The sequence below is a fragment of the Bactrocera oleae genome, chromosome 3, assembly GCF_042242935.1.
Source record: "Bactrocera oleae isolate idBacOlea1 chromosome 3, idBacOlea1, whole genome shotgun sequence".
NCBI lineage: Eukaryota > Metazoa > Arthropoda > Insecta > Diptera > Tephritidae > Bactrocera > Bactrocera oleae.
The window spans coordinates 16,621,886-16,637,160 of NC_091537.1; the positions used below are offsets into that span (position 1 = coordinate 16,621,886).

Genomic DNA, 15,275 nt, shown 5'->3' on the forward strand with positions numbered 1-15,275 from the left:
ACAACAAATGCACACAATTCGCGGCAATTTATTTGCAATCCAGTGCAGGTGGCACAAACAAATGAAATGAAAGTGAAAAATGCATTCAAGTGGAGTAATGAATGCTTCCGCCGATGAGTGTTTTAGCGAGTGTGCGTTTCTGTATATGAGAGTGTGAGTATGCGTTAATATATGTGTGAGTGTATATGTGTGGCAACTGAAACCACAAGCAAATTGGTAATGGCAAGAGGAGTACAAATGCAAAGTGCAAAAAATATTTTAAAATAAATATATATGTAGGTACATAAAATATATATGTATAAATATGTATATAAAATATTCCACGTATGCGCAATCATTTATATATGTATGTGTGTGTCCACTTTCAGTAGGTGTTATAATTGCCGCCATGCAACACTCCAGCAAAGTGAGTTTGAGTGATATGACCAAAGGCGCAATTGAGCGCAGGCTCGACAACACTTGCTCCTCCAGCCACGGCTTGTGGCAATTAGGTGGTTGCTGTGTTGAGTTGTTGTTGGTGTCACAAAATTACAGCAATTGGAATGAAATGTAATTTATTAATAATTTAAAACGTTCGAAGTGCAAATTTTTGTTAATATTAATGCAGAGAGGCATCAGCTAAAGTTGAGGTGGACTTTCGGAGAGGACTACTAATGGTATGCAGGATAATGGGAGTAATTACCTGACCATATTCATGAAATATACCCAACCATGTTAGCATTGAAAAACTTTTGGGTATACTGCAAAAGTATGGCTCAAAATCGAAAACTTACAGTACCAAATTAGATGATGTATTCTAATGATTTTTTGAAAGGAATTGGTGGATATTGAAATTCAGATTTCAGTCAAGAAATATATCAACAGGAAAAAACGTTAATATCGTGAAGATACCTCGTCAAATAAAAAGACTTCCATGCAAGCACTTTATTCCAATCGTTCGGTTAATATGGCAGCTATATGCTAGAGTCATCCGATCTATAAATTTTCTTTGAAAATTGCATTTTTGTTTTAAATAATAATCCATACCAAATTTCTTGAAGATATCTCGTCAAATGAAAAAGTTTTCCATTTAAGCACTTTACTCCGATAGTTCAGTTTGTATAGTAGCTATATGCTATAATGGTCCGATATAGGCTGTTCCGACAAATGAGCAACTTCTTAGTAAAGAAAGAACAGGTGCAAAATTTCAGATTGATAGCTTAAAAACAGACAGACGGACATGGCTAAATACACTTAGCTCATCATGCTGATCATTTATGTGCAATATATATTTTATAGGGTCTCTGCCATTTCTTTCTGAGTTTTACAAAGCTGATAAATAATAACAGAAAGATTTGCGGAAAAATAAATTTTTTTTTCAATTATGTCTCGTCTAGCTCAAATTAGTTTGCACCAAATGTTTCGATAGTTTTTAGTCCATTAGCAACATTTAATTAAGCTGCTTGGTGAAAATATTCACAATAGATTTTTCTATTTATGCTTAAATTTGGAATTAATTGTTTTTCTTTTGAGATTAATACGCGCTGAAAAGTATGCAATTTTTGTGAGGAACTTTTTTTGTAATGATAACTACTAATAGCAAAGACCGGACCAATCTCCAAGTGCTGGAAGGACAGAAGTCCATGACGAAATACCTGAAGTGTATTTCGATGATTGGTAAAAATTTTGGCAAGTTTAAAAATTAAAACAAAAACAAAAGCATTAACTTCGGCCGCATCAAAGCCTCATTACCCCTCACAGGTATATTTTTTTATAGCATAAAGGGTATAAAAATATCTATATCTTGATTTTTCTTGGTCGGTTTGAAGTAGCATATATTCAGTTAATATACAATGTTCAGTGTATAAATAATACTAAATATAATATTACAAACTTATGTGGAGTTATATAAAACTTCACTGGATCATTTTGTAGTTTCTAGGGATTTATTGATTACCATCCGAGTTTTACTTTATTTCCTCGAATTAGACCGGTTTATGACGCTCTTTTAGAGATGACCACATTTTAATAACTAAAATTGGATTGCGTGTTTGAATTTAAAGAGCCAAATTAGCGAGACATATAATCAAACAGTATGAAAACGTATTACAAAGGGTAAAGTGGTGAGTAATTGACACAAAGGGAACGACCGGAAATGAAAACGAATGTTTTTTTGTATGTAATTTTTGTTTTCGTATAATTTTAACTGCAATTTCAATGCGCTTTTTTTTATTAATTTTCTTTATAAAGGATACAAAGTGCATTTTACATGTAGCACAAATCGTATCATGCCTGCAAACACAACAACAACAATGTATGAACGCAAGTATATATGTAAGTATAATAATTGCAGACTCTCAAGACTATATCAGTTAGTCACGTTATATTTGAAGTGACTTAATTGCATTATTATGTGTCAACTCAAACACTATTGCCGAACAAAAATTGTAAAGAATAATACAAAAATGGAAGGAGTGAGTTCCACAAAGCAGTAGAATTACAACAAAAGAATGTTTTATTTTATTTTTTCACGCCATACGTACTAGGGTGGAGCGAAAAAAAAAATATTTTTTTTCTTAGCGTGAGGGTAAAATTTGTAGATTATATAAAAGGAAAATATTTGAATAAAACAAACTTTTTTCAACATCACTTTTAAAGTAAATTTCGAGTTAAATTTTATATGAAAATTAGGTCAACTTGACGGTTTTTGAATCAAAATTTATTTTAACGCTTAAGGAAAGCATGTTGTCGTTTAAGCCTTTTTTTTAAACTCCAATAATGACCACAAAAAAGTGTTTAAGTTGATAACTTTTAATTGGCCATAAAAAGGACTCTCCACAGCTTCTCGAACACTTATCAAAATTCTTTTACGAAATAAAAATTTTAACTCGAAACTTTAAAAGTGAGTTAAAATTTTTTTTTTCTTTCACCCTAATCCGTACTACAGACAGACATATTTATATATAACTATGTATTCATATCAGCTTTAAAACAGTATGAGTCAACTTTTACCGAACTACTAGTATTCATCTATGTCTGTGCATTCTTACTTATTTCGCTAATAAGTAGCGTAGGTGTACTCTGCCGGCCAAGGACTACAGGAAAATAATTTGAGCTGAATTAAGTTAAGCGGCAGACGTGTGATACTGCATAGTTGTGCTGTTTATTAATAGCATTAGTGCAGTGAGTCAAGTAGATTTCAGAAGTAAAACAAAATTTGTTTTTGTAATAGGGAGACTCATTGACCTTAATACAACTGCTGTTGAAATACCCTACACAGAGGAATGAGAATTTGTACATGCCCAGCAGAAAAGAACTCAATATAGAGTTTATAAGGAAACCTGTTGAAAATATAAGTCCAAATAATTTGTTTCCTGAGGCAAGGAAATACATGATCTCGCCATGAAGTCAAAAATGCCATATACATACATATACACAATTTTTTTTTGATTGGTTCTTGTACGAGTATAATGATTTCAAAAAGAATCAGAATTCTTGAAACAAAGGAGGTTAGGTTACTGAAATATTGCGAAATTAAATTAAAGAGGGAATAAACCTATTTAAGAAACTCACTAAAAATAGTGAGAGCTACTGATGAAATTCTCGAATGTGTTCACGGTCATACTATGAAGCTGAGTTCGGTTCGAATTAAAGGAAGTTTAACAAATATAATTTCGGCAAAGGTAAAGCATTTAGGGCAGAAAATAGTGAAACGCAACTAAACGCATTGTAATAAAATCAGTGGAGCAACATTGTTTGACCCAAAGCTTTTTAAACAAATGCACTTTTCTAGTTAGAAGCTAAGCCAGAAATGATAGCTAGGGCTTACTAAAGCTAAAGACTTTCCGTACAAGTAAATTTATTTTCTTGTGCAAATATTATCGTACGGCTCCGAAAGCATATAAGTACAAGAAGAGACCAGCTATGGTTAATTTACTTTAAACGAGTAAGGGAATTTTATAACGACATATTTTGTCAGCAATATACTGGAAGGTTTGGGCGCGGTACACTAACAGAAGAAAAATGTCGATAATTTAGCCCTCTGATCTAACAAGTGATAGCCAGGTTTTGCTTTATTAATAAACCATTAATTTGTTTTCTCAATTATTTGCTTTCGTGAGGGGTATAGAAAAGAATACCACCATCCACAACTTCACATTCGGCTCGTGGTACCAACCTATTGCTTTGCTTGGTCATATGTTGCAGAGAGCCATAAAATTGTATTTCAGCGTTAATCGGATTATGCCAGCCAACTGACCAGCCGGCACGAGCACTTACTCACATGCTCAACTTAATGCGACTTTGAATACATGCCACACATACACATTGACATACATATATGTATATGTATGTGTATGCTAACGAAAGTCTTCAGCGCTTCGCGTGGGTATTGTTGGCTGTTTGTAAGTGCTTCTTTTTATTTGTACCAATTAAATGTCTACTAAATTCCCTTCATTGTTCTCACAAGTGCACAAACACACATACATTTCACAATATATTAGTAGGCGTTTGCTTAGCAGCTTGAGTCGCATATTAAAGAGGCGCACAGCTGTAGAAGAATGGCGGCAATTAAAGTGCCTACATTTGTTCTCTATTTTATGGCAGACGCGTCTTTACAAGCTTGCCATATATTTTGACATTTTGATTAATTTTTATAGTTAAAGCCCGAAGAAGTTTCAATAGGGCCGCTAGCGATTTTATGCTTCTAAAAAGCTGCCAGCTTGCTTGGTACTTGCTGCTTGTTGAGTGCTGTGAGAAGCGTTTCCCGAATTGATTTCAACTCGAAAATTATGCGGCGCAATGTGTGGTGACTTCATAGCGGTTGGAGCTTTAATTTTTAATTTTTATTCGCAATTAAATTGTAATTATAAAATTTTTTTCGCAGAATTTCCATTGGCTTCTCTCTTTCAGCACTTCATATGCATTACACTTTTCACATTGCAAATTAAATTTGGCGCGCATTATATATGTACGTTTGTGTTTGTGCGTGCTTGCATGTTTACAATTAATTTTGTGGTCGTAAAACAAATTTTTGGCTATAAATTTTTGTGTAAAGAATTTTATTGAAAATTATATCATATGCTTTTTATTGTTAAAATACCATATGTCCTTATGGAGAAATTAAATTGGAATTTTTTTTATCAATTTATAATTTATGAATTTTCTCGCTCAATAAAAATATAATTTAAGAATTTTAAATACAAATTATTTTCAATAAAATTTAATAAGCGAAAACAAGAAAAAAGGCAATTTCGACTGCACCGAAGCTATAATACCCTTCACAAGTGCATTTCTTATAGTATAAAAAGGTATAAAAAGATCTTTTTCATAATTTCAAACGGTTAGTTTGTATGACAGCCATATGCTATACAAGTAGTAGTCCGATCTGAACAGTTTGTTCGGAGATTACATTAGACAATAACTCAACTCGATTTCATTAATTTTTGGTTTTAAATACGGTGAAGAAAACGTGGATATTTAAATATATATTATTAGGTTGTATCACAACCAATATATGTATAGGGTGTTTTTGTGAGGGGTAATTCTGCCTAAAGTGAAAGCTGTCAAAACAACTGTCAAAGTGAAAACCTGTTTTTGACACAATGCATTAATTAGTAGGGTGAACTTCGCACAAACAAATCTTCTAAAGAAATGTAGCTGTCAGTTGCCTATCTAGCTCAGCTGATACGACACCAATGGTTTACTTTTTATGTGCTTAACTTCAGCTAATAATCTATTATGCTATACGAGCTACGACTGATGATTTGGAAACCAATATTCGTCGCCCTATTGGCAAAATAAGGTAGGTCTGTCTGAAATTGTGTCGAAACACTAAAAAATTAACGCACATTTTATTTTTCATTAAATTTTTCTGTTTTTTATATGATATAACACTTATGTAACTCTAAAAAGGCACCCTTTGTATATAGCATAACGTCAAATACAGTCATGTAAATTCATAAATTCGTTATAAGGGTTCCAGGGGAAGATAGTAGGTGATCTAACAATTTTTATGGAAAAGTGTTGCCACATATTAAAGGCACTATTTCTGCTCAACTTATTTTTGATAAATTTAATAATTTTTTTTAAACAAAAAAGTATCTCTGCTAAGACTAATATGTACCAAATTCGGATAAATCGGAGCAGAAAGTTATTGGATATGCCAAAAAATGGTATTGAAATTTTGATGACTTTGATAAATATATACCTCTTTATACATATGTATATATATTAGGGTGGAGCGAAACATTTTTTTTTTTAACACCCAGAGGCGGCGCCCTCATATTTAAAGTAATTTTCGAACTAAAATTTTTTTTGGACAAAAAAAAAATATTTTTGGCTTAAACTCTTAACGTTTATATAAAAATTACCGAATTTGACGGTTTTTGACTCAAAATTTATTTTAGCGCTTAATTTAAGACGTTTTTATAAAACTCCAATAATGACAACAAACAAATTTTTTAAGTTGATAAATTTCAATTGGCCAGAAAGAGGACTCTTCACAGCTTCTAGAACACTTATCAAAATTTTTTACGAAATAAAGAAAATACAGATTTTACCCCAGGCTAAACCAATAAAAAAAAAATTTTTTTCGCTCCACCCTAATATATATATAGAATTTTAAGGGTATTCTGCAGCATATTGTGCTTGTGTATTCCCACGATAGTCGACTTTGCACAGCCAAAACAAGGTCTGTCAACTCGGCAGAACTCTACAAAACCTTTAGAAGAACTTTTGAAGTCGCTACAAAAACAACAGTATATATAATATTGTATACAATACAATATAAAAAATTTCAATTTCCCAGTTCAACTCTGACTCACATCGTATAATAGTAGCAATCTTTGTTAACGCCTATATATATTATACAAGTATAACATACACTCCCACATCTATGATAAGCTTACCCCCAAGAGCGAAGCCATTTCCATGCAGGCACTTTAACTTGATTGAACGAAGTGCAGTTCCATTTAATTATTGCAATTTAAAGTGTTTTAATGGCGCTAGAAATTGCATGGACAAAGCACATAAATACTCGTGCGTGTGTATGTGTGCGTGTACACATGAAAGTAGTTGTGAGATAACAGTGACACACTCCAATGCATTTGTATGCACCCACACAAGCGCAAGTGTGCGTGCCTTTAACTGAGTGTACGAATGACACACCTTTGTTATGTGGCATGTGCCACATTGCCACACTTTGCGAAATTAGTTGAACAAAAGCGAAAAAGTCTCATGACAGGGGGCAAGTGATAAAAACAAAGCCAAGAGAGAATGTGAGAAATTTACAACAAAAAAAAAAAACGCAGTCGAAAGGCAAAGTGCGCATTGAACAATCAGAAAAAATGTGTTTTATGTCACATGAATTAAAGCAATTATGCAGTTTTTGCAGCCATTTGCATTTTAAAATGCATTAAAGTAGATTAAAAGAGATAAAAATGTAGAAATAATAATAATAATTAACTAAACGAAAGCACAGAAGTACGGGTGGGGACATTTCACCACAGGCGTTCAACTTGTCTTTCGCAGTGACCCACTCACATAATAAAAAATGTACTTTTTCAGTCTCTGAGGCAAAATAATTTTTCGAAGTTCAGATAAAATACTTCACGAATAATATATACAGAAGAACTAGGCTACAGTTCAACGAACTTTGCCGAAGTCCATTCTGCTAACCTAATGTTACTCCATTCTGCTCTGCTAACACTTACAGAGTGGCGAAACGAACAAGCAACTGGTATAATTGAAATAAGTTGGTGGTCTTTAAAAATAATTGCTATAAACTTGGTAGTAAAGATTTGGTTTGGATTTACTTAAGATTTTTAACAAGGTATATCTACATCTATTAACATGTGTATTAGTTCTTAGACAAGAGATCAGAACCGATAGCAAAAGCTACTTTGTGCCAAAACACACGTTTTCGAAGTTAGTGTCGCAGTCATAGCTGACACTGCTGAGCATAATGTAATAATATTTTGCAAACGAGAAAGTTAAAAGCTCAAGAAATCCAATGTTTTTTTTTTATTTTAACCTTACTAGATAGTGCACATATTTTCTATCTCAAAATAGAACTTATGGTACGTAGAAGGCCACCTGTGACAAGGGACAAAATTTTCCTTTTGAAACAAAATGTGTACTATATGAGAATTAAAAAGAAAGAAAGAATCTAAATGTATAATAGGGTGGAGCGTAAATAATTTTTTTTTGTTTTGCTTAGCCTGAGGGTAAAATCTTTAATTCGTTAAAAATGTTTGAAAGTGTTCTAGAAGCTGTTTGTGGTCATTTTTGGAGTTAAAAAAAAAGTCTTAAACGACAACATGCTTTCTTAAGCGTTAAAATAAAATTTGAGTCAAAAACCGTCACATTCGGTAATTTTTATATAAATGTAAAGAGTGTATACCAAAACTAATTTTTTTCTGTCCAAAAAAAATTGTAACTCGAAATTTATTTTAAAACTGAGTGGGCCGCCCACTAGATGTTAAAAAAACTTTTTTTTTGTCCAAAATTTTTCTTTTTTTTATAATCTACAGATTTTACCCTCAGGCTAAGCAAAAAAATTTTTTTTTTCGCTCCACCCTTATATATACCATATTCAGCATTTTTGGAAACTCAGATACATGCTCGAAACTATGTAGAGGTTTAAATTGTTCGAAGAGAGATGACAAATCACAGCCTTCATATTAAACAGTCAATCTTCGAATAAATTATTCAGTTTGGAACACTATAGCATATAGCTGCTATACAAGCTGGCCGTTCAAAATCAAGTTCTTGTATGGATAACTTTTTTATATGTGAAGGGTACTTTAGCTTCGGTGCAACCAAGTTTAATGTGTTTTCGTGTTTTTTGTCTTCTTTTCTATTGCCTCATATTTGCAATTTTATATAAGGGATTTAATTTCAAAACATCTTCATTTCTGCTTTCTTCTTTGTATAGCTCATAATGTTTTATTGAACTGCCAAACTTGTTAAAGCATTGAAAGCAATCCTCAGTGGTGATTAATAGGTTGACTTTCAACTACAAAATAATCGATAAGAACTAATTTATCCCAACATGAAATTTTCAAATTCATTAGGAAGAATAATCGATGTAATTGTCAAATTAGTAATCAATACTTTATATCAGGATTTTAATTAGGATATTTTGTGAGCCTGATTACAGGAATTAGCTTAGTTAGAATCTTATATTTAAGACAATTTAACACGATCTATTTAAAATACGAATCCAATAAAAAGAAGCGCTCTCTATACTACAAGTATCAACGCAACAATCAATAAGTTGCACCTTACAACGGTTGTCTTTCAAAGATAATAAATGACAACTGCACCCATGCACCAAGTGGCAACTAACTTAAGTATGATGTGGCACGTAGCAGCTAGTACCGTTGCATGCATACATGAATTTGCGCAAACAGTGATAACCAAGAAAACAAACAGGGCTTTATGCGAGCACAGTAATGGTAGTGGTGAGGTTTTAATTAAGGGATAGTAGCATTCAACATTCGTAACTGTGGGCATATCCTGTGGCGCTGTTAATGCAGTTTGGCGTAAAGATAAACAGCTGACAGGACGACGACTGCAAATTACATAAGAGGAAGTGACATAAACCGACACAGAACAGACTTCGTGTGCGATTTACATACATGTATGTATGGACTGTATGTGTGTTGTTATTTATATAGGTGACAGTGCAATCGGCAGTTTGTGTATTAATATGTGTCGCTTAGTCGCAAGCTAGTGACAATATGCCACCAACTGAAGGCACACACTTGAAAGCTCGCTGCAGTACAAAGCAAAGGCTCTCTCTTCATGTTGGACTATGTTGATTTCATTGCGGACGGTTTGTTGGTTGTTGTGGCTCAGAGAGCTCTAAACAGTCGTCCGCACTTTGTTGTCATAGATGACACTTCGCGGTGCGGTAAATATGCATTCATAGAAAGGGTGGTCCATATATTTTCTTCTGATCGAATATTAATTTTGACAGCCACAGCTCTTTTCTGGTAGTCTATATAGCAAATCAATATTAGTAACTATGCGGAACGTAATAAAGCGGCTAATAATCAATTAATGCTAAAAATTAGCTACACATCGCTGCTGTTAGTAAGTTTTCTCAAAGGTTCTGAAGACTGGTAAATACTGAAGATTTCTACGGTTATAGAGTACAAACGGACTAGAATGTGACTACTGCAGTCAAGAACTTGCGACTCAGTTCAAGAATATTGAGTCGCCATCGAGCTCAAACCTCCGAACAACAAAAATTGCGAATTTTACAAAGAGATCTCACACTATTTGCTTACAAGGTCCTTTTAGATAGAGGAGGAGTTTGAAGAAGACAACGATTTCTTTGTAAACTTCCAAGTTCCTAACAAAAATAGCGGTTGATCTCGGTAGAAGGGTTATTAAGTCAAAATATCGCATCTCGGGGCCGGAAAGCTTATCCATACTTGTTGTTAAGTGCATGTATTTCTTAAGGTAGGCTTTTAGCTGTGGTTTATTAGTATCATGGGTATATTTGTCTTTGAAAATCTTCATCTAGAGACTAATTAGATCAATGGGGTCAAGTACCGTAGTATGATAAAAAAAACTTTAATAGGTTTAATAGTTTGATATCGAAGATATGTACTTGGACGAAACTCGCTTATAAGGTTATAATGCATTACTGTTAGACTAGACTCTGTCAATTGGTCTATTTGGATCAACGATTGGAATTCATTCGACTTTGATATGGGATGATGTAGCAACCAATTAGACCTCGAAAAAGAATATCGAATGAAGCATTCATGAGATAAAGTAATAAAAAAAACTGTCATCACAGTCTTGGAAATTTCTTTGAAGGCAAGTTAAAATCGTGGACAAAATTCGATAAAATAAAATAACCCACTATAAGAACCACCCTGTAAACCGGTAGATGCAAACACCGAACAGCGGGAATGTACAAATAAATGCATAGGGATTACGCGCCCCATGACAACAAAATTAATTACGCCTAAACAGGCCGTATGGGTCGCCGATTGTGAATCCTTTTGGTCAACAAACAACAACACACTAAATGACAATTGCAATTACAACAAAGACAAAGGCAAATAGTGGAATCAAAATAGTGTAACACATATAAAAGCGGCATAAAAAAGCATAGACGCAAATAAAAACAGTGAAAATAGTAAAAACGCTGCAAACAAAGCGCACTACGTGATTTCCACGCAGTAAAGTTGGAGAAAGTTCGCTATTAAAAGCTTTGCCGCCACATGCGGCGTCGAGCTGTGTGTGATTTCGTTAAGCTCACAGGAGTGCTAACTAAACTAAGCAAGGATTTATATGGACTCTAGCTATATGCCACACTTTAATTATATATGTAAGTGTGTTTTTTTGTAGGCACTGTAATATTTTCCATGTTTGATATATATTTCTTTCTTCAGACGCCACAGGAAAGGCACAGTCAGGAAATATTATTATTTTGACGCTTTTAAGGATTTCACCGCTTGCTTTTAAAACAAGCTGGGAAGCTTTAATACATAAGCATTAGAGAAATAGCGCATTCCGAGATTTTAGTGGAACTACATAATTTTTGGATTTAAAAAATAGCACTTTAAGATCATATAAATTTACTTAGGCATGTATGTGGCACAATACTACATTAAACTGAAATCGACTTGATGATAAGGTTAGAGTAAACTACCTTCTATGTTGTTCTTGAGTTAAGGCACCATATGAACTATTATTTTTATGATAGACAATAGATGACGACTATAATTATAAGAGACTAGATAATATATTCAGCCATAAGTTATATAAACTTAAAGTACGAAAGTACTATTAAGAATAATTTGCTTTGGTGTACGCACTTGGACTGTTGTGGGCTGTCTGTGGAATATGTAAATATGGATATATTATATTAAGACCGCCTGTGATATATATAGATATGGGCATATTAAGAGGAAAAAAAACAACACATTGCCAATAAAAACTTTTGAGGTAGCAAAGCTTTTAATAAAAATTTATCAAGGAAAAGAAAAACAAAAAAAAATTAGATATTCTATTTAAAATAAAATATGCTTTATTCCACAAAAAAAACCACCACTAAATTCTCGAAAAATTTAACAGATTTTGGCTGAAGAGCTCCGAAAAAATTATTTTCAAATTGACTTTAGAATTATTAATAATTTAATTTTATAATACTTTGTTGCTATTTTTTGTGTTTATTTTATTATACCCTAAATAGTATATACAATACATATATAGTTTCTCACGAAGTTCAGGACACCCACATAGAAACGTCTGAATATACGCGAGCAAGTAGGTTAGTTTTTGAAATAACGATCTGAAATTACGCAAGCGTACTTTTCTTCCGAAAAAATTGGTAATTTGTCGAAACTGCAGATATCGGACTACTATAGCATATAGCTGCCATATTAATTGAACGATCGGAGTAAAGTGCTTGTAGGGAAAACTTTTTTATTTGACGAGGTATCTTCACGAAATTAGGCAGGAGTTATTGTTTAAGGTTACAATGTATTCTCCGTGGAAATTGTTCAGATCAGATCACTATATCATATAGCTGCCATACAAATTGAACGATCGGAATCAAGTTCTTGCAAGGAGCCTTTGTATTTTTGAAGGGTATTAGAGCTTCGGCGCAACCTAAGTGAACGTTTTTTCTTGTTTTTCAACATGTATTTAACATTTTTGAACAATCGAAATTTTATAATTTTTCCTATGTATAATATGTTTTTATTTTTGTCGAACATTTATTTATTACTAAATTAATAAAATTTGCAAAATAATCTTTTAAATGCTCTTCTTTTGCCGAATATCTAGGCTTAAACGTTGCCAGAAGCTATTTCTGAGTAGTTTCTAAACTTAAAATATTTGAGTAACTATAAGACACTTTAAAAAATGTAGTCTACTTTTAGGCTCTCTAGCGACAATAGTCATATTAAGCCAAAAAAAAGAACAATTATATATGAGAGATTTTTCTTCTTGAGATTTTTAAAATTTAACACATATTTCTAGCTTAATTTACACACCTTTTATCCATTGTGCGTTGGGTGTTTTCAGTACTACTCCAGTCTTGCTTTATTCCGTTGCTCTGTAGTTAAGTTGTTTGTAAATATTTTGTATTATTACTTAGAAAATTATTATTTTCAAGTAATTTTTTTTACTCAATAATTTTCACTTTAATTACTTTATATTTAATTATAATATGACATATTATTTTTTTTGAAAAGCACATAAAACATTTATATAATTTTTTCAATACTTTTTTTGTTTTCAAAATTTGCTATTTTATTTATTTTTCAAAATTTTTATTTACTGACTTTTTTATTTCTTTCTTAATATCATATACATTTTTTGCTTGCAGTTATATTTTCGCTAAATTTGTTATTTTAACACACATGGTTAAGTTAACTAATTAAGCGCACAGGTTTGCAACTTAATTAAAATTTTAGTTTGAAATTTAACTTTTTTCGACTTAATTTTCGAAACAACAAACATTTTAAGTTATATCCTCTTACATACAAAAATTTTCTTTAATTTTTTATTTACCATTACCGATTTTCTTTTATGATTATTTCTACAATTTTTCCCAAAACTATTTTTTCTTGCAATTTATATTTTTTTTTTAAATTGAATTCACTTCACATTGCCTTTATTTATCAGCCAACGTATATTCACATTGCACCATCCCACAATTTCGTGCTTTTCCAGCTGGTCGCACACAACCACTCTACCACCAACTACCAGCCACATCACCTTAAACACTTGGTACAATTGTACATTTTTGCCACTCACTTCATTTCACGTTCCGTTTAGTTCCGTTTCCGTCGAAGTTGAATTTGCTACTGAATTGCTGTGCCTTGGCGTATTCGTCGACTCGCTTCGTTTGCTCGGTCGTACGCCAATGCAAGCTGACATTTTCCTGCACTGAACACACGCTTGCGGTAGAGCAAGCACACATACGCACACACATGTGTTCATTTGTGACAAGGAAAATTTTCAAAACATTGCAATTGAGCGCACGAGAGAGCGTCTTCATGTGCCACGCAATCATGTGGCAACGCTAGCAGCAGGCAACATTCTCTTTTCACTCTCTGTTTGTATTCGTTAATATCGTAATTTTGTTGCGGTATGCAACATATAGTTAGCGTTTTGTGTTTGTTGGTTCAACAGCACGTGGCAGTCTTTTGTATTCGCTTCAATAGATGAATTTGTTTGTGTTGCTTGGGTTTTTTGTGTGCCCTTAGCAATATTTCTCACGCTCATGCAACATGTTGTGGAAATTATTGTTTTCTAGCAACATTGATTGAAAATATTTATGTGGTTGAACACTTTTACACTCAGTGTTTAATATATTTGATGGCGAAATCTGAATTTAAGGTTTTGTGTTTACGTACAAATGCCAAGCGTTCTATTTGGGGGTTTAAGAAACTCTGGATTTAATTCGATTTTTTATATATTGAAGTTCTGAATTCTTTAAGAATGAGTTACAGTCTTGTTGCATTAAAACAAAAAAATTGTGTCTAAAGCGAGTGAAAAATCTTATGTATGGGAACTTTTATTTGTGGGTGGTGTTTAATCTTTGCCATGACTAATAAACTCGAATTAGTTGCACAATGGGCTCTCTCTTTCTTCCATTTAATGATGTTATTAAAATTGTACGCCAAACAAGTAAATAACATAATTAAGTATTAAAGTGAAAGCTGTGTAACGTTCTAGAGGGGAGGCCAAAGGTGCTATGTCGGCGATAAAGACTAGGTCTATGGCAAAACCTAGTAAGGAGGAGTTGAAAGCAAAAGCGATCTATAAATTGGCGGTGAAAGTCCACGAAAGTCTTAGCTGCTAGACCAACCAGACGAAAGTGGAAGAGGAAAGGTTGGCTTAAGCTACGGAAAAAATGGAGAAAGACCAAGCGTACTACGCTTCGAGGAAGAAATTGCAGCCAAAAGGCAGTGGTCAGCTGAAAACCATACAGCGGGGCCGGCTAAATGATCGAAGAAATAACAGGACGCTGTAAAGCCAAACGCCAGGCTGGACCAGGTGATACCCTCAACGTCCAGGAAGGCAGGGAGATAGCCAAGTGCCATTTAATGGTGGCACTCCTTGATCGAAGCAAAACCCTTGGACAAATTACTACATCCTCCAAATAAAGAAGACAGCTGCACAAACAGTTCGGGAAGATTGCGTGGGGCAAAAAGCACAACCCGGCCGATAACAAGGAAAATACGCTAGAGGAGCTCGAGGTGGATAAAGATCTAGGAGAAATCCTAGAAGCCACATTGAAGATTTGTATAGCATATAGC

The 15,275-nt window shown here is 33.3% G+C and overlaps 1 protein-coding gene across 2 annotated transcripts in view; it reads right to left on the bottom strand.

Moving 5' to 3' along the window:
* The window catches only part of LOC106627498 (kinesin-like protein CG14535), a 199,443-nt gene that overhangs the window by 44,707 nt on the left and 139,461 nt on the right, over positions 1-15,275 (bottom strand). Inside the window, exon 1 of one of the 2 annotated variants that reach the window (XM_014247635.3) lies at positions 13,002-13,175. The exons of the other annotated variant lie outside the window; for it this stretch is intronic. Coding sequence (XP_014103110.2) covers positions 13,002-13,012 — 11 coding nt within the window. The 5' untranslated portion in view covers positions 13,013-13,175. Of the gene's footprint in view, positions 1-13,001; positions 13,176-15,275 lie in introns of those variants that run through there. 2 annotated transcript variants of the gene reach the window in all.